Genomic DNA, 27,512 nt, shown 5'->3' on the forward strand with positions numbered 1-27,512 from the left:
GTCAGCATCCAGACAGGTCCAGCCTAACCCTAAACCAAGACAGCGTCCATACAGGTCCAGCCTAATCCTAAACCTAACTCAATCCAGCATCCAGACAGGTCCAGTCTAACCCAAGCCAGCATCCAGACAGGTCCAGCCTAACCCTAACCCAAGACAGCGTCCATACAGGTCCAGCCTAATCCTAAACCTAACCCAAGCCAGCATCCAGACAGGTCCAGCCTAACCCTATCCCAAGCCAGCGTCCAGATAGGTCCAGCCTAACCCTAAACCTAACCCAAGCCAGTATCCATACAGGTCCAGCCTAACCCTAACCCTAACCCAAGACAGCGTCCATACAGGTCCAGCCTAATCCTAAACCTAACCCGAGCCAGCGTCCAGACAAGTCCAGCCTAACCCTAACCCAAGCCAGCGTCCAGACAGGTCAAGCTTAACCCTAACCCAAGCCAGCATCCAGACAGGTCCAGCCTAACCCTAACCCAAGCCAGCACCCAGACAGGTCCAGCCTAACCCTAAACCTAACCCAAGCCAGTATCCAGACAGGTCTACTCTAACCCTAACCCTAAACCTAACCCAAGCCAGCATCTAGACAGGTCTAGTCTAACCCTAAACCTAACCCAAGCCAGCATCTAGACAGGTCTAGTCTAACCCTAAACCTAACCCAAGCCAGCATCTAGACAGGTCTAGTCTAACCTTAAACCTAACCCAAGCCAGCATCCAGACAGGTCTAGTCTAACCCTAAACCTAACCCAAGCCAGAATCCAGACAGGTCTAGTCTAACCCTAACCCTAACCCAAGCCAGCATCCAGACAGATCCAGTCTAACCCTAACCCAAGCCAGCATCTAGACAGATCCAGTCTAACCCTAACCCAAGCCAGCATCCAGACAGATCCAGTCTAACCCTAACCCAAGCCAGCATCCAGACAGACCCAGTCTAACCCTAACCCAAGCCAGCATCTACACAGATCCAGTCTAACCCTAACCCTAACCCAAGCCAGCATCTAGACAGATTCAGTTTAACCCTAACCCAAGCCAAAGGCAAAAAAACACATTGCTACTTCTGCACACACAGCTTTTTATTTAGTCAGCATACCACCACAAACCACACATAGCATTTCTTTACAGTTTTACATCCACCATTGATAATATAGTATTTCACATATTCAACATTAAAAATATTTATTTTATTGTCTTCATATTGTATGAAGATAGCATAGACTTATTCACAGAATCATTTCTGGACTGAACACAGTGTTCACATTCTGTGTATCACAGAATCATAATCAGGGATTCAAATGTTTTTGTTTTGGCTAATCTCACTTCCTCATTCCTCAGATCCAAAGCTATAAACATGGCCCAAGCCAGCATCTAGAAAGGTCTAGTCTGACCCTAAACCTAACCCAAGCCAGCATCTAGACAGGTCTAGTCTAACCCTAAACCTAACCCAAGCCAGCATCCAGACAGGTCCAGCCTAACCCTAAACCTCACCCAAGCCAGCATCCAGACAGGTCCAGTCTAACCCTAAACCTAACCCAAGCCAGCATCTAGACAGGTCTAGTCTAACCCTAAACCTAACACAAGCCAGCATCTAGACAGGTCCAGTGTAACCCTAAACCTAATCCAAGCCAGAATCTAGACAGGTTCACTCTAACCCTAAACCTGAGACAGAATCTAGACAGGTCCAGTCTAACCCTAAACCTAACCCAAGCCAGCATCTAGACAGGTCTAGTCTAACCCTAACCCTAACCCAAGCCAGCATCTAGACAGATCCAGTCTAACCCTAACCGTAACCCAAGCCAGCATCTAGACAGATCCAGTCTAACCCTAACCCTAACCCAAGCCAGCATCTAGACAGGTCTAGTCTAACCCTAACCCTAACCCAAGCCAGCATCCAGACAGATCCAGTCTAACCCTAACCCTAACCCAAGCCAGGATCTAGACAGACCCAGTCTAACCCTAACCCAAGACAGCATCTAGACAGATCCAGTCTAACCCTAACCCAAGCCAGCATCTAGACAGGTCCAGTCTAACCCTAACCTTAACCCAAGCCAGCATCCAGACAGATCCAGTCTAACCCTAACCCTAACCCAAGCCAGCATCTAGACAGATCCAGTCTAACCGTAACCATAACCCAAGCCAGTATCCAGACAGATCCAGTCTAACCCTAACCCTAACCCTAACACAAGCCAGCATCTAGACAGATCCAGTCTAACCCTAACCCTAACCCAAGCCAGCATCTAGACAGATCCAGTCTAACCCTAACCCTAACCCAAGCCAGCATCTAGACAGATCCAGTCTAACCCTAACCCTAACCCAAGCCAGCATCTAGACAGATCCAGTCTAACCCTAACCCAAACCCAAGCCAGCATCTAGACAGATCCAGTCTAACCCTAACCCTAACCCAAGCCAGCATCTAGACAGACCCAGTCTAACCCTAACCCTAACCCAAGCCAGCATCTAGACAGGTCCAGTCTAACCCTAACCCTAACCCAAGCCAGCATCTAGACAGATCCAGTCTAACCCTAACCCAAGCCAGCATCTAGACAGATCCAGTCTAACCCTAACCCAAGCCAGCATCCAGACAGATCCAGTCTAACCCTAACCCTAACCCAAGCCAGCATCTAGACAGATCCAGTCTAACCCTAACCCAAGCCACAGGCAAATTAAACACATCTGCTGCTTCTGCACACACAGCTTTTTATTTACTCAGCATACCACCACAAACCACACATAGCATTTCTTTACAGTTTTACATCCACCATTGATAATATAGTAGCTTGGGTTAGGGTTGGGCTAATCTCACTTCCTCATTCCTCAGATCCTTTAAACATGGCCTTTTTTTTAACCATTAGAAAGGGCAGGATAGAAGGTCAATAGAAGGTCATTGAGGAAGTTCCATAGTTCATTCCTGCTCCGATCTTAGCTCCGTCCATGTAGCTGTATAGTTATTCTCTCTAGGGTCCTGAAGCACCAAAGCTGGTCCTTTTGGTCTAGAGGTGACATTGGATGAACTGTGTCCCACACTCCTCTCCCCTCCTCCCCCCTGCCCTCCCCTCTCCTCCCCCATCAGACAGCACAACAGCGACCAGAGATGTCGTCTGAAGGAGTGAGACAGCATGTAGAGAGCAGGGTTCAGGAAGCAGTGGGCGTAGGCCACAATATGACACACAACGTACACGACATGCAGCCGCTCCTTGACCCCACAGTCTACAGGTGTGTAGACGGACGAGACGAACATGAATAGGTTGTACGGCGCCCAGCAGACGAAGAACGCAACCACGATACAGAAGACCACCAGCACTGTGCGGTGTCGTCTCCTGGTCGCAGTTACCAGGACCGTTCTGAGAATGGCACTGTAGCAGAGGATGATGATGATTAGAGGGAGGACGAAGAGCAGGAACACCTGCAGGTGGTAGCCCAGCTGTTGGGGGAGAGAGAGGTTATATATGAGTATCCAGCTTCTGGGGGACACAGAGAGAGAGAGAGAGAGAGAGAGAGAGAGAGAGAGAGAATATCGGTACTTAATTTTGTTTATCTGTAGGCCCCATTCTCGAACTCATGCCCCATGTGTAGGTAACTTTCCCTCTCTGCCCATTCATCGCCATTTACCCGTTGTTGTCTTACCCGTTGTTGTCTTAGCTCTCAAAATCAACACCTGTGATTGCTTTATGCCTCTCTAATGTCAATATGCCTTGTATACTGTTGTTTAGGGCTGCTCTCATTGTTTTATTATACTGCGCAGCCCCAAGTCCTGCTCAACATGTCTCAGAAAGCCCCTTGTCCCACCCCCCACACATGCAGAGACCTCACCGAGCTTAACCTGTTGGGGCTAGGGGGCAGTATTTTCACGGCTGGATAAAAAAACGTACCCGATTTAATCTGGTTACTAATCCTACCCAGTAACTAGAATATGCATATACTTATTATATATGGATAGAAAACACCCTAAAGTTTCTAAAACTGTTTGAATGGTGTCTGTGAGTATAACAGAACTCATTTGGCAGGCAAAACCCTGAGACATTTTCTGACAGGAAGTGGATACCTGATGTGTTGAATTACCTTTAAGCCTATGCCATTGAAACACACAGGGGTTGATTAATGTTTTGGCACTTCCTATTGCTTCCACTAGATGTCACCAGCCTTTACAAAGTGTTTTGAGTCTTTTACTGTGAGATCTGACCGAACAAGAGCCATGGAACGGTGATGGCCGATTAGACTCTGGCGCGCGAGTTCATGTTGGGTACCCTCGTTCCAATACGTTATAAAAGAGAATGCATTCGTCCACCTTGTATATTATTCATGTTCTGGTTAAAAAAGGCACTAATGATTTATGCTATACAACGTTTGACATGTTTGAACGAACGTAAATATATTTTTTCCCCTCGTTCATAACGAGAAGTCCGGCTGGCTTAGATCATGTGCTAACAACACGGATCTTTTTGGATATAAATGATGAGCTTTTTTGAACAAAACTACATTCGTTATGGACCTGGGATTCCTGGAAGTGACATCTGATGAAGAGAATCAAAGGTAATGGATTATTTACATAGTATTTTCGATTTTAGATCTCTCCAACATGGCCGTTTGTCTGTATAGCAAAGCATAGTTTTCTGGGCGCAGTGCTCAGATTATTGCAAAGTGTGATTTCCCAGTAAGGTTATTTTTAAATCTGGCAAGTTGATTGTGTTCAAGAGATGTAAATCTATAATTCTTTAAATGACAATATAATATTTTACCAATGTTTTCTAATTTTAATTATTTAATTTGTGGTGCTGACTTGACTGCCGGTTATTGGAGGGAAACGATTTCCTCAACATCAATGCCATAGTAAAACGCTGTTTTTGGATATAAATATGAACTTGATAGAACTAAAAATGCATGCATTGTCTAATAGCCTGTTAGGGCTAGGGGCAGTATTTTCACGGCTGGATAAAAAACGTACCCGATTTAATCTGGTTACCACTCCTACCCAGTAACTAGAATATGCATATACTTATTACATATGGATAGAAAACACCCTAAAGTTTCTAAAACTGTTTGAATGGTGTCTGTGAGTATAACAGAACTCAAATGGCAGGTCAAAACCTGAGAGATTCCTTTACAGGAAGTGGCCTGTCTGACCATTTCTTGAACTTCTTTTCCATCTCTATCTTTTACTAAGGATCTCTGCTCTAACGTGACACTTCCTACGTCGTCCATAGGCGCTCAGAGCCCGGGAAAAAACAGAATGTCGTCATTCCAGCCCCAGGCTGAAACACATTATCGCCTTTCTCAAGTGGCCGATCAAGGGACTCTGGGCTTATGAGCGTGACCCGACCGCCCCCGCCTTTGTGATTTTTTCCTCTGTTTGCCGAAAAGGAGATTCCCTGTCGGAATATTATCGCTTTTCTACGAGAAAAATGGCGTAAAAATTGATTTTAAACAGCGGTTGACATGCTTCGAAGTACGGTAATGGAATATTTAGAATTTTATTGTCACGAATTGCGCCATGCGCGCGACACTTCTTTACCACTTCGGATAGTGTCTGGAACGCATGAACAAAACGCCGCTATTCGGATATAACGATGGATTATTTTGGACCAAACCAACATTTGTTATTGAAGTAGACGTCCTGGGAGTGCATTCTGACGAAGACAACAAAAGGTAATCAAACTTTTATAATAGTAAATATGATTATGGTGAGTGCTAAACTTGCCGGGTGTCTAAATAGCGAGCCCGTGATGCCTGGGCTATGTACTTAGAATATTGCAAAATGTGCTTTCACCAAAAAGCTATTTTAACCTCTATGGGACCGGCGGGACGAATTCGTCCCACCTACGTAACATCCACTGCCAGCCTGTGGCGCGATTTTCAAAATCTTCAAAATCCTATTACTTCAATTTCTCAAACATATGACTATTTTACAGCCATTTAAAGATAAGACTCTCGTTAATCTAACCACACTGTCCGATTTCAAAAAGGCTTTACAACGAAAGCAAAACATTAGATTATGTCAGCAGAGTACCAAGCCAGAAATAATCAGACCCATTTTTCAAGCCAGCATATAATGTCACCAAAACCCAGAAGACAGCTAAATGCAGCACTCACCTTTGATGATCTTCATCAGATGACAACCCTAGGACATTATGTTATACAATACATGCATGTTTTGTTCAATCAAGTTCATATTTATATCAAAAACCAGCTTTTTACATTAGCATGTGACGTTCAGAACTAGCATACCCCCCGCAAACTTACGGGGAATTCGCTAACATTTTACTAAATTACTCACGATAAACGTTCACAAAAAGCATAACAATTATTTTAAGAATTATAGATACAGACCTCCTCTATGCACTCGATATGTCCGATTTTAAAATAGCTTTTTGGTGAAAGCACATTTTGCAATATTCTAAGTATATAGCCCAGGCATCACGGGCTCGCTATTTAGACACCCGGCAAGTTTAGCACTCACCATAATCATATTTACTATTATAAAAATGTCATTACCTTTTGTTGTCTTCGTCAGAATGCACACCCAGGACGTCTACTTCAATAACAAATGTTGGTTTGGTCCAAAATAATCCATCGTTATATCCGAATAGCGACGTTTTGTTCGTGCGTTCCAGACACTATCCGAAATAGTAAAGAAGTGTCGCGCGCTTGGCGCAATTCCTGACAATAAAATTCAAAGTATTCAATTGCCGTACGTCGAAGCATGTCAACCGCTGTTTAAAATCAATTTTTACGTCATTTTTCTCGTAGAAAAGCGGTAAAATTCCGACAGGGAATCTCCTTTTCGGCAAACAGAGGAAAAAATCCCAAAGGCGGGGGCGGTCGGGGTCACGCGCATAAGCTACTGTCTCTTGATGGGCCACTTGAGAAAGGCGATAATGTGTTTCAGCCTGGGGCTGGAATGACGACATTCTCTTTTTTCCCGGGCTATGAGAGCCTATGGACGACGTGGGAAGTGTCACGTTAGAGCAGAGATCCTTAGTAAATGATAGAGATGGCAAAGAAGTTCCAGAAATGGTCAGACAGGCCACTTCCTGTAAAGGAATCTCTCAGGTTTTGACCTGCCATTTGAGTTCTGTTATACTCACAGACACCATTCAAACAGTTTTAGAAAATTTAGGGTGTTTTCTATCCATATGTAATAAGTATATGCATATTCTAGTTACTGAGTAGGAGTGGTAACCAGATTAAATCGGGTATGTTTTTTATCCAGCCGTGTCAATGCTGCCCCCTAGCCCTAACAGGTTAAAATCGGACATATCGAGTGCATAGAGGAGTTCTGTATCTATAATTCTTAAAATAATTGTTATGCTTTTTGTGAACGTTTATCGTGAGTAATTTAGTAAAATGTTAGCCAATTCCCCGGAAGTTTGCGGGGGGTATGCTAGTTCTGAACGTCACATGCTAATGTAAAAAGCTGGTTTTTGATATAAATATGAACTTGATTGAACAAAACATGCATGTATTGTATAACATAATGTCCTAGGGTTGTCATCTGATGAAGATCATCAAAGGTTAGTGCTGCATTTAGCTGTCTTCTGGGTTTTTGTGACATTATATGCTAGCTTGAAAAATGGGTGTCTGATTATTACTGGCTGGGTACTCTGCTGACATAATCTAATGTTTTGCTTTCGTTGTAAAGCCTTTTTGAAATCGGACAGTGTGGTTAGATTAACGAGAGTCTTGTCTTTAAATAGCTGTAAAATAGTCATATGTTTGAGAAATTGAAGTAATAGCATTTTTAATGTATTTGAAAATCTGTTGCGTAGGTGGGACGAATTCGTCCCGCCTAGCCCAGACAGGTTAAACCATAATAAAAACATAAAACACGTAGTTACGTTCTAGTTGTGGGTCCAGTTCTGACATTATGTGTAGGCCTAGCTGAGGCGACCCCGAATCCCAAGTTTCGGCTCGATAGGTCATTTGGAGCCCGAGCAGCGATCTTAATTGATGCTGAAAATCCACATTTTCCCAGCATTGCTATGGGGTCCTTGAATGAGCTATCGGACAGAAACGTCCATCTCTATGGGCCAAGGCAGTTTCAATGCACCTAGTCTTGCAACTCTGGGACTTTTCTAAATGTTGTCATTTTCGTGATGGTCAAAATGAATTGAAGTTATTGCAAATGTACGAGGCTGTTTCTCAGTCGGAGAACCTTCTAGAGCCACATAACTCACCGTGCACTACCGACTTGAGGTCTAGAACAGGTTTCTAAAGATTGTGAGCTCTAGGTCTGATGGTTCTTTGATAGTTTGAACAAAGGTAACTATTGCAGGCTCTGTGTGTCTGTAAGCCCCACACTATGTCACTCCGTCCTTGCTGTGATTGTGTGTGAGCTTTTCTTTGACATCTGTTGGGAGAAATGACTGATTTACAGTTCATGAGGGTTGCCTAATCACACATATGAAGTTTTGGAAAGATGTAACCTTTTTAACCTTTCAAAACAGCCCCTATGACCCCAATTTAAGGCACTTCCGGTTGACACAGGAAGCTGAAAGTGAACACATATCCTTCTTGGGGTAGGCTCTTACAGAATTTTGAGTTTTAAGTCTTTACGTTAAGAACTGACTTATATACAGAGGGTTGAATGATTGAGTGTTATTTCAGAAAATCACAGAAATCATGTAGAGTTCCCAAAACCAACCTTAACGGATTAATCTGAACATGCCGCAACTGGATCTGTAACTTTTTTGAAAAAAAAAAACACTTTTCTTTGAGCATCACCAATTGTACATTATACGATTTCTCTTAAATGATGATAGATAAATGTCTGGTTCTTTTTTCCTGACACCGTAGGTTCATGTACTTTGACATGAAGCGGTCAAATTAGCGCTATATTTTCGTTTTTGACCTTTAATCCCAGAAAAATGGCCTTAACTCAAAAAGCGTTGAGGCCTCGATGCCATTTTGTTCGGGGCTAACTGCCCATTATGCCAAACCTACGCTCACCAAGTTTCGTCTTTGAAGTCTTTTCCATTTAGGAGAAATGGCCATGTCATGATTGGTGATGTTTTGTACATTTGCAATAAGATTCCATTCTCCATCTGCTGGAATTTACCGGGACAGCGGAAAATGACCAAAATGTGAACATTTTATAAAACGGAAACCGAATGTTCGAGAGACCGTTCGATGACTTCCCGGAAGATCTGGCCCCGGTGCACAGCCTGTCGCCATCGGCAAATTTTACAAACATTCGCGGACGTCTAGTAAGGGATCATACATTTGCAATATGGAGTTTCTCATCAATCATACAGCAAAAGCCGAAGAGTGCCCTTCATATATGCAAAGGCTAGCTTTTCAAACAGAAATGTGCATCCTGTAGCACAAACTCCAAAAAGTTCTGGGACACAGAGCTGCAAAATCTGGACCCCTACAAATCAGCCGGGCTAGACAATCTGGACCCTCTCTTCCCAAAATTATCTGCCGCCATTGTTGCAACCTCTATTACTACTCTGTTCAACGACTCTTTCGTATTGTCTGAGATTTCTAAAGATTGGAAAGCGGCCACGGTCCTCGTCAAAGGGGGTGACACTCCGGCCCGACTAGCATCACTACTCTGGACAGTTCTGACTTAGAATATGTGGACAACTATAAATACCTAGGTGTCTGGTTAGACTGTAAACTCTCCTTCCAGACTCACATTAAGCATCTCCAATCCAAAATTAAATCTAGAATTGGCTTCCTATTTCGCAGCAAAGCCTCCTTCACTCACGCTGCCAAACATACCCTCGTAAAACTGACTATCCTACCGATCCTTGACATCGGTGATGTCATTTACAAAATAGCCTCCAACAGTCGACTCAGCAAAATGGATGCAGTCTATCACAGTGCCATCCGTTTTGTCACCAAAGCCCCATAAAAATAATAAAAAATTAAATCCAGCTTCTGGGGAACAGAGAGAGGTAGATATATGAATATCCAGAGAGAGAGAGAGAGACAGAGACACAGAGACACAGAGAGAGAGAGAGAGAGAGAGAGAGAGAGAGAGAGAGAGAGAGAGAGAGAGAGAGAGAGAGAGAGAGAGAGAGAGGTTATATATGAGTATCCAGCTTCTGGGGGACAGAGAGAGAGAGAGAGGGGTTATATATGAAATATCCAACATTGGAAAAGGAGCTGGACACAATTAGAAACAGGAATGTCCGCTCACTGTTTACTGAAACACAAAGTACATATAAAGACCATGTCAGTGGAAATGTGTATCACTGAACGCTTAAACAAAGATCCCTACTAGGAGCAGTAAACAGTGAGCGGACATTTCTCTTTTGTTCTACGTTACTGTAACCCACCTCCTCGTCCGTAGTTCCAGGTAAGACCTCACAGGTGAATATTCTTGTCCCGTTTTCCACTTCCTGTACCTGGGAGGCTATGACATCACTGAGGGAGGCGGCCAGGCTGACTACCCATGATGCCGTGCAGGCGGCCAATGCGTACCTCAGTCGTCTCCGGGGAACGGCGGTCCAGCGGGACGCGACGACTATTACACAGCGGTACACCGTCATGGAGGTGAGCAGCATCATACTGCTGTAGAGACCGGTGAAGTATGCCCCTGTCAACAGCTTACAGGCCTGGGGTCAGAGGTTAGGGTTAGGGTTCAGAGGTTTGTGTTAGAGATCAGAGGTTAGGGTTAGAGGTTAGGGTTAAAGGTTAGGGTTAGAGGTCAGAGGTTAGGGTTAGAAGTCAGAGGTTAGGGTTAGAGGTCAGAGGTTAGGGTTAGAGCTCAGAGGTTAGGGTTAGAGGTTAGGGTTAAAGTTTAGGGTTAGGGGTCAGAGGTTAGGGTTAGAGGTCAGAGGTTAGGGTTAGAGGTCAGAGGTTAGGGTTAGAGATCAGAGGTTAGGGTTAGGGTCAGAGGTTAGGGGTTAGAGGTTAGGGTTATGAGTCAGAGGTTAGGGTTAGGGTCAGAGGTTAGGGTTAGAGATCAGAGGTCAGAGGTTAGGGTTAGAGATCAGAGTTTAGGGTTAGAGGTTGGGGTTAGGTTGGAATGAGGTTAGGTTAGGATGATCGGCTATGAAAAGCCAACTGACATTTACTCCTGAGGTGCTGACCTGTTGCAGCCTCTACAACCACTGTGATTATTATTATTTGACCCTGCTGGTCATCTATGAACGTTTGAACATCTTGGCCATGTTCTGTTATAATATCCACCCTGCACAGCCAGAAGAGGACTGGCCACCCCTCATAGCCTGGTTCCTCTCTAGGTTTCTTCCTAGGTTCTGGCCTTTCTAGGGAGTTTTTCCTAGCCACCGTGCTTCTACACCTGCATTGCTTGCTGTTTGGGGTTTTAGGCTGGGTTTCTGTACAGCACTTTGTGACATCAGCTGGCGTAAGAAGGGCTTTATAAATACATTTGATTGATGAGTATTGCAAGATACGGAGACATTATTAAAGTGGCAAATGTTTAATTTCCTTAAAGTTCCTTAAGAGTTAGAGGTTAGGTTTAGGGTTAGAGGTTAAAGGTCAGAGGTTAGGTTTGGTCATACCCACCAGGTCACCGAACATCCAGTGGGAGATTTGGTAGACGGCCCAGAAGGGCAGGGTCAGGGTAAACAGGAGGTCAGAGAACAACAGGTTGAGGATGAACAGGTTGGTGACCCTCCTTAGGTCCTCATAACGACACAAGGCAACCAGCAACAATCCGTTACCTAGACAACACAAAACATACTGTTAACTTCAGAACACACCGTTAAATAGACAACACACCGTTAACTAGTCAACACACCGTTAACTAGACAACACACCGTTAACTAGACAACACACCGTTAACTAGACAACACAGAACATACCGTTAACTAGACAACACAGAACACACCGTTACCTAGACAACACAGAACATACTGTTAACTAGACAACACAAAACATACCATTACCTAGACAATAACAGTTCATTACCTAGACAACACAGAACATACCGTTACCTAGACAACACAGAACAATAACAGTTCATTACCTAGACAACACAGGACAATAAGAGTTCATTACCTAGACAACACAGGACAATAACAGTTCATTACCTAGACAACACAGAACAATAACAGTTCATTACCTAGACAACACAGAACATACCGTTACCTAGACAACACAGAACAATAACAGTTCATTACCTAGACAACACAGGACAATAACAGTTCATTACATAGACAACACAGGACAATAACAGTTCATTACCTAGACAACACAGGACAATAACAGTTCATTACCTAGACAACACAGGACAATAACAGTTCATTACCTAGACAACAAAGAACAATAACAGTTCATTACCTAGACAACACAGAACATACCGTTACCTAGACAACACAGAACAATAACAGTTCATTACCTAGACAACACAGAACAATAACAGTTCATTACCTAGACAACACAGGACAATAACAGTTCATTACCTAGACAACACAGAACAATAACAGTTCATTACCTAGACAACACAGGACAATAACAGTTCATTACCTAGACAACACAGAACATACCGTTACCTAGACAACACAGGACAATAACAGTTCATTACCTAGACAACACAGAACATACTGTTACCTAGACAGCACAGGACAATAACAGTTCATTACCTAGTGGGATAAAGATATTAATACACATTGTTTTGTTTTAATAGGTGGTATTCACTAGGTTTCATCCGTTGACCGAAAGCATTGACTGATATGTTACCTGTGACACTGAGGAGGAAGATGACCAGGAAGCAACCAGCAGTGACCTCTTCTAACCCTCCGACCTCGTCACACAGCAGGATTAAATGTTTATCACCATATTCTTCATAAGTGTAGTCGCTGTCATTCACAGAGCTGGTCTCATTCACCATGATCTTCCAGGACTCACTCAGGTTCATCTCTGCGACGTGATTTATACTATAGAATGACAGAGAGCCACTACAGTACAGATCACAGAGAATAGAGGTGATTTATACTACAGAATGACAGAGAGCCACTACAGTACAGATCACAGAGAATAGAGGAGATTTATACTACAGAATGACAGAGAGCCACTACAGTACAGATCACAGAGAATAGAGGAGATTTATACTACAGAATGACAGAGAGCCACTACAGTACAGATCCCAGAGAATAGAGGTGATTTAGATAGCCACATATTGATAGCCTCTCTATAATAACATAATAATGTTAACATCAACCTACCATGTGAACCGGTTCTCAGTGTTAAGATGCTGTTAGTGAGAAAACTGTTAACCACTGTTCTAGGGTGGCGTGGAAACCCTATGTGTTGTTCCTCATTTTCACCTCAGTTTCACATTTAGTCAAACATGGATAAATGGACAGACTGTGTTGTTCCTCATTTTCACCTCAGTTTCACATTTAGTCAAAAATGGATGAGTGGACAGATTATTTAGTCTAACGTATGAGTATTCGTTCTTGGCGCCTGAGGGGAAAGGCTGCCGTCTTATTGGCTCTGAACCAACCATGCTATTTTGTTTGTTTTTTTCGCGTTGTTCGTAACTTGTTTTGTACATAATGTTGCTGCTACCGTCTCTTATGACCGAAAAGAGCTACTGGACATCAGAACTGGGATTACTGACCTCAAACTGGACCAAGTTCTTCAATGAGTCGGATGGGAGGGATATACTACTACAGGCAACCGACCAGGCCCAGATCCCCGTGATTCGCTGGAGAAGGAAATGGAGATATTGTGGAAAAAGATCAGGGTGCCTTGTAAGGATCAGGTGACGAGTGGCTAATCTGCTCTTGCCTTCCATCCTGCTAGCTAATGTTCAATCGCTGGAAAATAAATGGGACGAGCTGAAAGCAGGTATATCCTACCAACGGGACATTAAAAACTGTAATATCTTATGTTTCACCGAGTCGAGGCTGAACGACGACATTAATAACATACAGCTGGTGGGTTACACACTCTATCGGCAGGACAGAACAGCAGCTTCTGGTAAGACACGGGGCGGGGGCCTGTGCATATATGTGAACAACAGCTGATGCACGATATCTAAGGAAGTCTCGAGGTTTTGTCCGCCTGAGGTAGAGTATCTCATGATAAGCTGTAGACCATATTATCTACCTAGAGAGTTTATCTGTATTTTTCGTCGCTGTCTACATATCACCACAGACTGATGCTGGCACTAAAACCGTGCTCAATGAGCTGTATACGGCCATAAGCAAACAGGAAAACGCTCATCCAGAGGTGGCGCTCCTAGTGGCCGGGGACTTTAATGCAGGGAAACTTAATTCAGTTTTACCTCATTTCTATCTGCATGTTAAATGTGCAACCATAGGAAAAACAATTCTATACCACCTTTACTCCAGACACAGAGACGCGTACAAAGCTCTCCCTCGCCCTCCATTTGGCAAATCTGACCATAATTCTATCCTCCTGATTCCTGCTTACAAGCAAAAATGAAAGCAGGAAGCACCAGTGACTCGGTCTATAAAAAAGTGGTCAGATGAAGCAGATGCTAAACTACAGGACTGTTTTGCAGCACAGACTGGAATATGTTCCAGGATTCTTCCGATGGCATTAAGGAGAACACCACATCAGTCACTGGCTTCATCAATAAGTGCATTGGGGACGTCGTGACTGTACGTACATACCCCAACCAGAAGCCATGGATTAGAGGCAACATTTGCACTGAGCTAAAGAGTAGAGCTGCCGCTTTCAAGGAGCTGGACTCTAACACGGAAGCTTATAAGAAATCCCGATATGCCCTTTGACGAACCTTTAGGTGCAGATCACCTCCCACAACATTCATATTGGAACCTTTAGGTGCAGATCACCATTCCCACAACATTCCTAATGGAACCTTTTGGTGCAGATCATCTCCCACAACATTCATAATGGAACCTTTTGGTGCAGATCACCTCCCACAACATTCCTAATGGAACCTTATGGAGCATATCACCTCCCACAACATTCCTAATGGAACCTTTTGGTGCAGATCACCTCCCACAACATTCCTAATGGAACCTTTTGGTGCAGATCACCTCCCACAACATTCATAATGGAACCTTTTGGAGCACATCACCTCCCACAACATTCCTTGAAATTCATATATCCCAATTTCTGCCAAACACTGAAGACAAACAATACCTCAGGAACTAATTCAAAGAGCTTTTCGGATGTGTCATTGTGAGACAGTTACCACAATTTGAGCACTACAAGTCTAATGTTAAATGGCACCTACCTCACAAATACTTAGATGTAATGGAAAGGAAATCAGATATAATTCCTTTAGGTCTACTGGATGAAGACGAAAGACAGTCAAAAGACATGATGAGGACAATCAAACTACTTAAAGAACTTTATGTATCATATTCTTCCATAGATGTAGATAGCAAGACCTCTCAGACCCAGCTTTTTAAGTTGACATTAACAGGTGATCAGTTTGACAAAACAAAATGCAGATGCAGCAATTGAAAAATACCATTGAGCCCATGGACAAAGTGGAAGGCTTATTGCCTAATGTTGCAGACTTCCGCTGCGCAATGAACATGACTGACCTTATAAACAGGGGGTTCTACAAGACAACGTCCAATAGAGAAATGGGAAATGTACTAATTAAGGAACATGGTGAACAGAAGAAATGTGACTCAAAGTTCAGTTGGAGACAGGCCATGTTCTGAATTTTTACAGACGTTAGATGCCTCCATCATAACAGCTACACCTTATTCATTTGGCATGGTTTCAGTGCAGGACGCAATACACAGACATAGTCCACCAGAAGATTTCACATCTGCCACCGAGAAACAGAAGCGGTTTGATATCCAAACACAGAACCAACAACCACAGACGCTGACCTGTCACTGTTCTGGCTGCAGCCATCTGGCCTTCAGAAACTGAGTCATCAAGTGCAAAAAAGAAAACAAATATCAGATGTCAATAATCAAGCTGAAATTGAATCCAGATCTAAAAGAAGCAGTGACAATACAGTTGATGCACTTTTCAGTTATCACAGTGGCCTGCTGAAAGAGTGACTCCTGGAAATGTCTTTTCAGTTATCACAGTGGCCTGCTGAAAGAGTCTCTGAATGTCCTTGAGTGGCCCAGCCCCAGAATCCGGACTTGAACCCGAGTAAACATCTCTGGAGAGACCTGAAAATAGCTGTGCAGCGATGCTCCCCATCCAACCTGACAGAGCTTGAGAGGATCTGCAGAGAAGAATGGGAGAAACTCCCCAAATACAGGTGTGCCATGCATGTAGCGTGATATTAGATTTTTTTTGATTTTTTATAAATTAGCAAAAGAATATAAAAAAAAACAGTTTTTGCTTTGTCGATATGGGGTGTTGTGTGTCGATTGAGGAGGGAAAAAAACAATTGAATGAATTTTAGAATGAGGCTGTAACGTAACAAAATGTGAAAAACGTCACATGGTCTGAATACTTCCCGAAGGCACTGTAGGTGTACCTACCGTAGGAGTCGAAGTCGACTATCCCCTCTCCAGGTAGGGGATTCTAGTGGAGGGATATAGGAAGCACACAGGAGGACATTTTTCTCTGCTGAGATCATTTCCTTTTGAATTTCTTGCCAAATGCAAAATGTTCCTTTTTTATTAATTTAATAGAGTGCGTAAGGTCTGCTCTATACCGAATTAGCATACCTCCTGAGTCTCTTCCCTGTTTCACACCTGGTAGTGTGGTGGATGGGACTACCAGCTCTCTGTAACCTAGAGGGCAACCAGTGGGTCTGTCTCCTCTATACCACCCACCTGGTAGTGTGGTGGATGGGACTACCAGCTCTCTGTAACCTAGAGGGCAACCAGTGGGTCCGTCTCCTCTATACCATGTTTCTTGTAGGATGACAATGCCTGTATTCCTGATTTATTTGGTGAAGTCCAGGTTCCTGCTCTTTAGGCCAAAGGCAGATGAACTCAGGCCATGGATATTCCAGGATGAGATAGTGAAGGCTTTGTGTTCAATAAAGGGTCCAATGTTGTTAGTTATGTTGTTCGGCCTCAGGCCAGTAAGTGTGAGCAGAGCCTGCTGAGCATCTGGTACAATCCATTGGCTTGGGCTAGTGTAAGACTGTCTACAGTAGTAGTGGTAGTGACTGATTATAGTAGTGGTAGTGTCTGGTTATAGTAGTGGTAGTGTCTGGTTATAGTAGTGGTAGTGTCTGGTTATAGTAGTGGTAGTGACTGGTTATAGTAATGGTAGTGTCTGGTTATAGTAGTAGTAGTGACTGGTTATAGTAGTGGTAGTGACTGGTTATAGTAATGGTGGTGACTGGTTATAGTAGTGGTAGTGTCGACAGTAGTAGTGGTAGTGACTGGTTATAGTAGTGGTAGTGACTGGTTATAGTTATAGTAGTGGTAGTGACTGGTTATAGTAGTGGTAGTGTCTGGTTATAGTAGTGGTAGTGACTGGTTATAGTAGTGGTAGTGACTGGTTATAGTAGTGGTAGTGACTGGTTATAGTAGTGGTAGTGACTGGTTATAGTAGTGGTAGTGACTGGTTATAGTAATGGTATTGACATGTTATAGTAGTGGTAGTGACTGGTTATAGTAGTGGTAGTGTCTACAGTAGTAGTGGTAGTGTCTGGTTATAGTAGTGGTAGTGACTGGTTATAGTAGTGGTAGTGACTGGTTAAAGTAATGGTAGTGACTGGTTATAGTAGTGGTAGTGTCTACAGTAGTAATGGTAGTGACTGGTTATAGTAGTGGTAGTGTCTGGTTATAGTAGTGGTAGTGACTGGTTATAGTAGTGGTAGTGTCTGGTTATAGTAGTGGTAGTGACTGGTTATAGTAGTGGTAGTGTCTGGTTATAGTAGTGGTAGTGACTGGTTATAGTAGTGGTGGTGACTGGTTATAGTAGTGGTAGTGTCTACAGTAGTAGTGGTAGTGACTGATTATAGTAGTGGTAGTGTCTGGTTATAGTAGTGGTAGTGTCTGGTTATAGTAGTGGTAGTGTCTGGTTATAGTAGTGGTAGTGACTGGTTATAGTAATGGTAGTGTCTGGTTATAGTAGTAGTAGTGACTGGTTATAGTAGTGGTAGTGACTGGTTATAGTAATGGTGGTGACTGGTTATAGTAGTGGTAGTGTCGACAGTAGTAGTGGTAGTGACTGGTTATAGTAGTGGTAGTGACTGGTTATAGTAGTGGTAGTGACTGGTTATAGTAGCGGTAGTGACTGGTTATAGTAGTGGTAGTGTCTACAGTAGTAGTGGTAGTGTCTGGTTATAGTAGTGGTAGTGACTGGTTATAGTAGTGGTAGTGTCTGGTTACAGTAGTGGTAGTGACTGGTTATAGTAGTGGTAGTGACTGGTTATAGTAGTGGTAGTGACTGGTTATAGTAGTGGTAGTGACTGGTTATAGTAGTGGTAGTGACTGGTTATAGTAGTGGTAGTGACTGGTTATAGTAGTGGTAGTGACTGGTTATAGTAGTGGTAGTGACTGGTTATAGTAGTGGTAGTGACTGGTTATAGTAATGGTAGTGACTGGTTATAGTAGTGGTAGTGACTGGTTATAGTAGTGGTAGTGACTGGTTATAGTAATGGTAGTGACTGGTTATAGTAGTGGTAGTGACTGGTTATTGTAGTGGTAGTGACTGGTTATAGTAATGGTAGTGACTGGTTATAGTTATAGTAGTGGTAGTGACTGGTTATAGTAGTGGTAGTGACTACAGTAGTAATGGTAGTGATTGGTTATAGTAGTGGTAGTCTCTACAGTAGTAGTGGTGGTGACTAGTTATAGTAGTGGTAGTGACTGGTTATAGTAGTGGTAGTGACTGGTTATAGTAGTGGTAGTGACTGGTTATAGTAGTGGTAGTGACTGGTTATAGTAGTGGTAGTGACTGGTTATAGTAGTGGTAGTGTCTACAGTAGTAATGGTAGTGACTGGTTATAGTAGTGGTCGTGACTGGTTATAGTAGTGGTAGTGTCGGGTTATAGTAGTGGTAGTGTCTGGTTATAGTAGTGGTAGTGTCTGGTTATAGTAGTGGTAGTGACTGGTTATAGTAGTGGTAGTGACTGGTTATAGTAGTGGTAGTGACTGGTTATAGTAGTGGTAGTGACTGGTTATAGTAGTGGTAGTGACTGGTTATAGTAGTGGTAGTGTCTGGTTATAGTAGTGGTAGTGACTGGTTATAGTAGTGGTAGTGACTGATTATAGTAGTGGTAGTGTCTACAGTAGTAGTGGTAGTGTCTGGTTATAGTAGTGGTAGTGACTGGTTATAGTAGTGGTAGTGTCTGGTTATAGTAGTGGTAGTGACTGGTTATAGTAGTGGTAGTGACTGGTTATAGTAGTGGTAGTGACTGGTTATAGTAGTGGTAGTGACTGGTTATAGTAGTGGTAGTGACTGGTTATAGTAGTGGTAGTGACTGGTTATAGTAGTGGTAGTGTCTGGTTATAGTAGTGGTAGTGACTGGTTATAGTAGTGGTAGTGACTGGTTATAGTAGTGGTAGTGTCTGGTTATAGTAGTGGTAGTGACTGGTTATAGTAGTGGTAGTGACTACAGTAGTAATGGTAGTGATTGGTTATAGTAGTGGTAGTCTCTACAGTAGTAGTGGTGGTGACTAGTTATAGTAGTGGTAGTGACTGGTTATAGTAGTGGTAGTGACTGGTTATAGTATTGGTAGTGACTGGTTATAGTAGTGGTAGTGACTGGTTATAGTAGTGGTAGTGACTGGTTATAGTAGTGGTAGTGTCTACAGTAGTAATGGTAGTGACTGGTTATAGTAGTGGTCGTGACTGGTTATAGTAGTGGTAGTGTCGGGTTATAGTAGTGGTAGTGTCTGGTTATAGTAGTGGTAGTGTCTGGTTATAGTAGTGGTAGTGACTGGTTATAGTAGTGGTAGTGACTGGTTATAGTAGTGGTAGTGACTGGTTATAGTAGTGGTAGTGACTGGTTATAGTAGTGGTAGTGACTGGTTATAGTAGTGGTAGTGACTGGTTATAGTAGTGGTAGTGACTGGTTATAGTAATGGTAGTGACTGGTTATAGTAGTGGTAGTGACTGGTTATAGTAGTGGTAGTGACTGGTTATAGTAATGGTAGTGACTGGTTATAGTAGTGGTAGTGACTGGTTATAGTAGTGGTAGTGACTGGTTATAGTAATGGTAGTGACTGGTTATAGTTATAGTAGTGGTAGTGACTGGTTATAGTAGTGGTAGTGTCTACAGTAGTAATGGTAGTGTCTGGTTATAGTAGTGGTAGTGACTGGTTATAGTAGTGGTAGTGACTGGTTATAGTAGTGGTAGTGACTGGTTATAGTAGTGGTAGTGACTGGTTATAGTAGTGGTAGTGACTGGTTATAGTAATGGTAGTGACTGGTTATAGTAGTGGTAGTGGCTGGTTATAGTAATGGTAGTGACTGGTTATAGTAGTGGTAGTGACTGGTTATAGTAGTGGTAGCGTCTGGTTATAGTAATGGTAGTGACTGGTTATAGTAGTGGTAGTGTCTGGTTATAGTAGTGGTAGTGAATGGTTATAGTAGTGGTAGTGTCTACAGTAGTAGTGGTAGTGACTGGTTATAGTACTGGTAGTGAATGGTTATAGTACTGGTAGTGTCTACAGTAGTAGTGGTAGTGACTGGTTATAGTAGCGGTAGTGTCTGGTTATAGTAATGGTAGTGACTGGTTATAGTAGTGGTAGTGTCTGGTTATAGTAGTGGTAGTGACTGGTTATAGTAGTGGTAGAATCTGGTTATAGTAGTGGTAGTGACTGGTTATAGTAGTGGTAGTGACTGGTTATAGTAGTGGTAGTGACTGGTTATAGTTATAGTTATAGTAGTGGTAGTGACTGGTTATAGTATTGGTAGTGACTGGTTATAGCAGTGGTAGTGACTGGTTATAGTAGTGGTAGTGACTGGTTATAGTAGTGGTAGTGTCTGGTTATAGTAGTGGTAGTGACTACAGTAGTAATGGTAGTGACTGGTTATAGTAGTGGTAGTCTCTACAGTAGTAGTGGTAGTGACTAGTTATAGTAGTGGTAGTGACTGGTTATAGTAGTGGTAGTGACTGGTTATAGTAGTGGTAGTGACTGGTTATAGTAGTCGTAGTGACTGGTTATAGTAGTGGTAGTGACTGGTTATAGTAGTGGTAGTGTCTACAGTAGTAATGGTAGTGACTGGTTATAGTAGTGGTAGTGACTGGTTATAGTAGTGGTAGTGACTGGTTATAGTAGTGGTAGTGACTGGTTATAGTAATGGTAGTGACTGGTTATAGTAGTGGTAGTGACTGGTTATAGTAGTGGTAGTGACTGGTTATAGTAGTGGTAGTGACTGGTTATAGTAGTGGTAGTGACTGGTTATAGTAATGGTAGTGAATGGTTATAGTTATAGTAGTGGTAGTGACTGGTTATAGTAGTGGTAGTGACTGGTTATAGTAGTGGTAGTGACTGGTTATAGTAGTGGTAGTGACTGGTTATAGTTATAGTAATGGTAGTGACTGGTTATAGTTATAGTAGTGGTAGTGACTGGTTATAGTTATAGTAATGGTAGTGACTGGTTATAGTAGTGGTAGTGACTGGTTATAGTAGTGGTAGTGACAGGTTATAGTTATAGTAATGGTAGTGACTGGTTATAGTTCTAGTAGTGGTAGTGACTGGTTATAGTTATAGTAATGGTAGTGACTGGTTATAGTTATAGTAATGGTAGTGACTGGTTATAGTAGTGGTAGTGACTGGTTATAGTAGTGGTAGTGACTGGTTATAGTTATAGTAATGGTAGTGACTGGTTATAGTAGTGGTAGTGACTGGTTATAGTAGTGGTAGTGACTGGTTATAGTAGTGGTAGTGTCTGGTTATAGTAGTGGTAGTGACAGGTTATAGTAGTGGTAGTGACTGGTTATAGTAGTGGTAGTGACTGGTTATAGTAGTGGTAGTGACTGGTTATAGTAGTGGTAGTGACTGGTTATAGTAGTGGTAGTGACTGGTTATAGCAGTGGTAGTGGCTGGTTATAGTAGTGGTAGTGACTGGTTATAGTTATAGTAATGGTAGTGACTGGTTATAGTAGTGGTAGTGACTGGTTATAGTTATAGTAATGGTAGTGACTGGTTATAGTAGTGGTAGTGACTGGTTATAGTAGTGGTAGTGTCTGGTTATAGTAGTGGTTGTGACTGGTTATAGTAGTGGTGGTGACTGGTTATAGTAGTGGTAGTGTCTGGTTATAGTAGTGGTAGTGACTGGTTATAGTAGTGGTAGTGACTGGTTATAGTAGTGGTAGTGACTGGTTATAGTAGTGGTAGTGACTGGTTATAGTAGTGGTAGTGACTGGTTATAGTAATGGTATTGACATGTTATAGTAGTGGTAGTGACTGGTTATAGTAGTGGTAGTGTCTACAGTAGTAGTGGTAGTGTCTGGTTATAGTAGTGGTAGTGACTGGTTATAGTAGTGGTAGTGACTGGTTATAGTAATGGTAGTGACTGGTTATAGTAGTGGTAGTGTCTACAGTAGTAATGGTAGTGACTGGTTATAGTAGTGGTAGTGTCTGGTTATAGTAGTGGTAGTGACTGGTTATAGTAGTGGTAGTGTCTGGTTATAGTAGTGGTAGTGACTGGTTATAGTAGTGGTAGTGTCTGGTTATAGTAGTGGTAGTGACTGGTTATAGTAGTGGTGGTGACTGGTTATAGTAGTGGTAGTGTCTACAGTAGTAGTGGTAGTGACTGATTATAGTAGTGGTAGTGTCTGGTTATAGTAGTGGTAGTGTCTGGTTATAGTAGTGGTAGTGTCTGGTTATAGTAGTGGTAGTGACTGGTTATAGTAATGGTAGTGTCTGGTTATAGTAGTAGTAGTGACTGGTTATAGTAGTGGTAGTGACTGGTTATAGTTATAGTAATGGTAGTGACTGGTTATAGTAGTGGTAGTGACTGGTTATAGTAGTGGTAGTGACTGGTTATAGTAGTGGTAGTGACTGGTTATAGTAGTGGTAGTGACTGATTATAGTAGTGGTAGTGACTGGTTATAGCAGTGGTAGTGGCTGGTTATAGTAGTGGTAGTGACTGGTTATAGTTATAGTAATGGTAGTGACTGGTTATAGTAGTGGTAGTGACTGGTTATAGTTATAGTAATGGTAGTGACTGGTTATAGTAGTGGTAGTGACTGGTTATAGTAGTGGTAGTGACTGGTTATAGTAGTGGTAGTGTCTGGTTATAGTAGTGGTTGTGACTGGTTATAGTAGTGGTGGTGACTGGTTATAGTAGTGGTAGTGTCTGGTTATAGTAGTGGTAGTGACTGGTTATAGTAGTGGTAGTGACTGGTTATAGTAGTGGTAGTGACTGGTTATAGTAGTGGTAGTGACTGGTTATAGTAGTGGTAGTGACTGGTTATAGTAATGGTATTGACATGTTATAGTAGTGGTAGTGACTGGTTATAGTAGTGGTAGTGTCTACAGTAGTAGTGGTAGTGTCTGGTTATAGTAGTGGTAGTGACTGGTTATAGTAGTGGTAGTGACTGGTTATAGTAATGGTAGTGACTGGTTATAGTAGTGGTAGTGTCTACAGTAGTAATGGTAGTGACTGGTTATAGTAGTGGTAGTGTCTGGTTATAGTAGTGGTAGTGACTGGTTATAGTAGTGGTAGTGTCTGGTTATAGTAGTGGTAGTGACTGGTTATAGTAGTGGTAGTGTCTGGTTACAGTAGTGGTAGTGACTGGTTATAGTAGTGGTGGTGACTGGTTATAGTAGTGGTAGTGTCTACAGTAGTAGTGGTAGTGAGTGATTATAGTAGTGGTAGTGTCTGGTTATAGTAGTGGTAGTGTCTGGTTATAGTAGTGGTAGTGTCTGGTTATAGTAGTGGTAGTGACTGGTTATAGTAATGGTAGTGTCTGGTTATAGTAGTAGTAGTGACTGGTTATAGTAGTGGTAGTGACTGGTTATAGTAATGGTGGTGACTGGTTATAGTAGTGGTAGTGTCGACAGTAGTAGTGGTAGTGACTGGTTATAGTAGTGGTAGTGACTGGTTATAGTAGTGGTAGTGACTGGTTATAGTAGTGGTAGTGACTGGTTATAGTAGTGGTAGTGTCTACAGTAGTAGTGGTAGTGTCTGGTTATAGTAGTGGTAGTGACTGGTTATAGTAGTGGTAGTGTCTGGTTATAGTAGTGGTAGTGACTGGTTATAGTAGTGGTAGTGACTGGTTATAGTAGTGGTAGTGACTGGTTATAGTAGTGGTAGTGACTGGTTATAGTAGTGGTAGTGACTGGTTATAGTATTGGTAGTGACTGGTTATAGTAGTGGTAGTGACTGGTTATAGTAGTGGTAGTGACTGGTTATAGTAGTGGTAGTGACTGGTTATAGTAGTGGTAGTGACTGGTTATAGTAGTGGTAGTGACTGGTTATAGTAGTGGTAGTGACTGGTTATAGTAATGGTGGTGACTGGTTATAGTAGTGGTAGTGTCGACAGTAGTAGTGGTAGTGACTGGTTATAGTAGTGGTAGTGACTGGTTATAGTAGTGGTAGTGACTGGTTATAGTAGTGGTAGTGACTGGTTATAGTAGTGGTAGTGTCTACAGTAGTAGTGGTAGTGTCTGGTTATAGTAGTGGTAGTGACTGGTTATAGTAGTGGTAGTGTCTGGTTATAGTAGTGGTAGTGACTGGTTATAGTAGTGGTAGTGACTGGTTATAGTAGTGGTAGTGACTGGTTATAGTAGTGGTAGTGACTGGTTATAGTAGTGGTAGTGACTGGTTATAGTATTGGTAGTGACTGGTTATAGTAGTGGTAGTGACTGGTTATAGTAGTGGTAGTGACTGGTTATAGTAGTGGTAGTGACTGGTTATAGTAATGGTAGTGACTGGTTATAGTAGTGGTAGTGACTGGTTATAGTAGTGGTAGTGACTGGTTATAGTAATGGTAGTGACTGGTTATAGTAGTGGTAGTGACTGGTTATAGTAGTGGTAGTGACTGGTTATAGTAATGGTAGTGACTGGTTATAGTAGTGGTAGTGTCTACAGTAGTAATGGTAGTGTCTGGTTATAGTAGTGGTAGTGACTGGTTATAGTAGTGGTAGTGACTGGTTATACTAGTGGTAGTGACTGGTTATAGTTATAGTAATGGTAGTGACTGGTTATAGTTATAGTAGTGGTAGTGACTGGTTATAGTTATAGTAATGGTAGTGACTGGTTATAGTTATAGTAATGGTAGTGACTGGTTATAGTTATAGTAGTGGTAGTGACTGGTTATAGTAGTGGTGGTGACTGGTTATAGTAGTGGTAGTGACTGGTTATAGTAGTGGTAGTGTCTGGTTATAGTAGTGGTAGTGACAGGTTATAGTAGTGGTAGTGACTGGTTATAGTAGTGGTAGTGACTGGTTATAGTAGTGGTAGTGACTGGTTATAGTAGTGGTAGTGACTGGTTATAGCAGTGGTAGTGGCTGGTTATAGTAGTGGTAGTGACTGGTTATAGTTATAGTAATGGTAGTGACTGGTTATAGTAGTGGTATTGACTGGTTATAGTTATAGTAATGGTAGTGACTGGTTATTGTAGTGGTAGTGACTGGTTATAGTAGTGGTAGTGACTGGTTATAGTAGTGGTAGTGTCTGGTTATAGTAGTGGTTGTGACTGGTTATAGTAGTGGTGGTGACTGGTTATAGTAGTGGTAGTGTCTGGTTATAGTAGTGGTAGTGACTGGTTATAGTAGTGGTAGTGACTGGTTATAGTAGTGGTAGTGACTGGTTATAGTAGTGGTAGTGACTGGTTATAGTAGGTGTAGTGACTGGTTATAGTAGTGGTAGTGACTGGTTATAGTAATGGTAGTGACATGTTATAGTAGTGGTAGTGACTGGTTATAGTAGTGGTAGTGTCTACAGTAGTAGTGGTAGTGTCTGGTTATAGTAGTGGTAGTGACTGGTTATAGTAGTGGTAGTGACTGGTTATAGTAATGGTAGTGACTGGTTATAGTAGTGGTAGTGTCTACAGTAGTATTGGTAGTGACTGGTTATAGTAGTGGTAGTGTCTACAGTAGTAATGGTAGTGTCTGGTTATAGTAGTGGTAGTGACTGGTTATAGTAGTGGTAGTGTCTGGTTGTAGTAGTGGTAGTGACTGGTTATAGTAGTGGTAGTGTCTGGTTATAGTAGTGGTAGTGTCTGGTTATAGTAGTGGTAGTGACTGGTTATAGTAGTGGTAGTGTCTGGTTATAGTAGTGCTAGTGACTGGTTATAGTAGTGGTATTGACTGGTTATAGTTATAGTAGTGGTAGTGACTGGTTATAGTAGTGGTAGGGTCTACAGTAGTAATGGTAGTGTCTGGTTATAGTAGTGGTAGTGACTGGTTATAGTATTGGTGGTGACTGGTTGTAGTAGTGGTAGTGTCTGGTTATAGTAGTGGTAGTGACTGGTTATAGTAGTGGTAGTGACTGGTTATAGTAGTGGTAGTGTCTGGTTATAGTAGTGGTAGTGACTGGTTATAGTAGTGGTAGTGTCTGGATATAGTAGTGGTAGTGACTGGTCATAGTAGTGGTAGTGACTGGTTATAGTAGTGGTAGTGACTGGTTATAGTAGTGGTAGTGACTGGTTATAGTAATGGTAGTGACTGGTTATAGTAGTGGTAGTGGCTGGTTATAGTAATGGTAGTGACTGGTTATAGTAGTGGTAGTGACTGGTTATAGTAGTGGTAGTGTCTGGTTATAGTAATGGTAGTGACTGGTTATAGTAGTGGTAGTGTCTGGTTATAGTAGTGGTAGTGACTGGTTATAGTAGTGGTAGTGTCTACAGTAGTAGTGGTAGTGACTGGTTATAGTACTGGTAGTGACTGGTTATAGTACTGGTAGTGTCTACAGTAGTAATGGTAGTGACTGGTTATAGTTATAGTAATGGTAGTATCTGGTTATAGTAGTGGTAGTGACTGGTCATAGTAGTGGTAGTGACTGGTTATAGTAGTGGTAGTGACTGGTTATAGTTATAGTTATAGTAGTGGTAGTGACTGGTTATAGTAGTGGTAGTGACTGGTTATAGTAGTGGTAGTGACTGGTTATAGTAATGGTAGTGACTGGTTATAGTAATGGTAGTGACTGGTTATAGTTATAGTTATAGTAATGGTAGTGACTGGTTATAGTAGTGGTAGTGACTGGTTATAGTAGTGGTAGTGACTGGTTATAGTAGTGGTAGTGACTGGTTATAGTAGTGGTAGTGACTGGTTATAGTAGTGGTAGTGTCTGGTTATAGTAGTGGTAGTGACTGGTTATAGTAATGGTAGTGACTGGTTATAGTAGTTGTAGTGACTGGTTATAGTAATGGTAGTGACTGGTTATAGTAGTGTAGTGACTGGTTATAGAAATGGTAGTGTCTGGTTATAGTAGTGGTAGTGACTAGTTATAGTAGTGGTAGTGACTGGTTATAGTAGTGGTAGTGACTGGTTATAGTAGTGGTAGTGACTGGTTATAGTTATAGTAATGGTAGTGACTGGTTATAGTTATAGTAGTGGTAGTGACTGGTTATAGTAGTGGTAGTGACTGGTTATAGTAGTGGTAGTGACTGGTTGTAGTAGTGGTAGTGACTGGTTATAGTAGTGGTAGTGACTGGTTATAGTAGTGGTAGTGTCTGGTTATAGTAGTGGTAGTGACTGGTTATAGTAGTGGTAGTGACTGGTTATAGTAGTGGTAGTGACTACAGTAGTAATGGTAGTGTC

At 42.2% G+C, this 27,512-nt stretch overlaps 2 protein-coding genes across 2 annotated transcripts in view; one reads left to right on the forward strand and one right to left on the reverse strand.

Annotated features, from left to right (window-relative positions):
- Positions 1 to 908: 908 nt before the first annotated feature.
- LOC106597466 (chemokine XC receptor 1) lies at positions 909 to 13,229 on the reverse strand. The gene is made up of 5 exons (XM_045714365.2): positions 13,134 to 13,229; positions 12,649 to 12,866; positions 11,473 to 11,630; positions 10,278 to 10,556; positions 909 to 3,418 (listed from the first exon to the last, which is right to left on the reverse strand). Exons 2-5 carry the CDS (start codon positions 12,824 to 12,826, stop codon positions 2,900 to 2,902), a joined length of 1,134 nt encoding a protein of 377 aa, XP_045570321.1. The 5' UTR covers positions 12,827 to 12,866; positions 13,134 to 13,229; the 3' UTR covers positions 909 to 2,899.
- Positions 13,230 to 13,380: 151 nt separating this feature from the next.
- LOC106597278 (uncharacterized) overlaps positions 13,381 to 27,512 on the forward strand; it is a 72,406-nt gene continuing 58,274 nt past the window's right edge. The window contains 1 exon segment of the mRNA XM_082973018.1: positions 13,381 to 16,141. The gene's annotated coding sequence lies outside the window, so the exon portion shown is untranslated.

Source organism: Salmo salar, chromosome 03 (assembly GCF_965601325.2).
Source record: "Salmo salar chromosome 03, fSalSal1, whole genome shotgun sequence".
In the NCBI taxonomy this organism is placed as follows: Eukaryota; Metazoa; Chordata; class Actinopteri; order Salmoniformes; family Salmonidae; genus Salmo; species Salmo salar.

Excerpts from the sequence above, each read along its gene's own strand:
- LOC106597466 (XM_045714365.2), bottom strand. The coding sequence starts at position 12,826 with ATGAACCTGAGTGAGTCCTGGAAGATCATGGTGAATGAGACCAGCTCT. Across the intron at positions 11,631-12,648 it reads CTTCCTCCTCAGTGTCACAG|GTAACGGATTGTTGCTGGTT; the intron begins GTAACATATCAG and ends TGTGTTGTCTAG. Across the intron at positions 3,419-10,277 it reads CTGGAACTACGGACGAGGAG|CTGGGCTACCACCTGCAGGT; the intron begins GTGGGTTACAGT and ends CTCCCCCAACAG.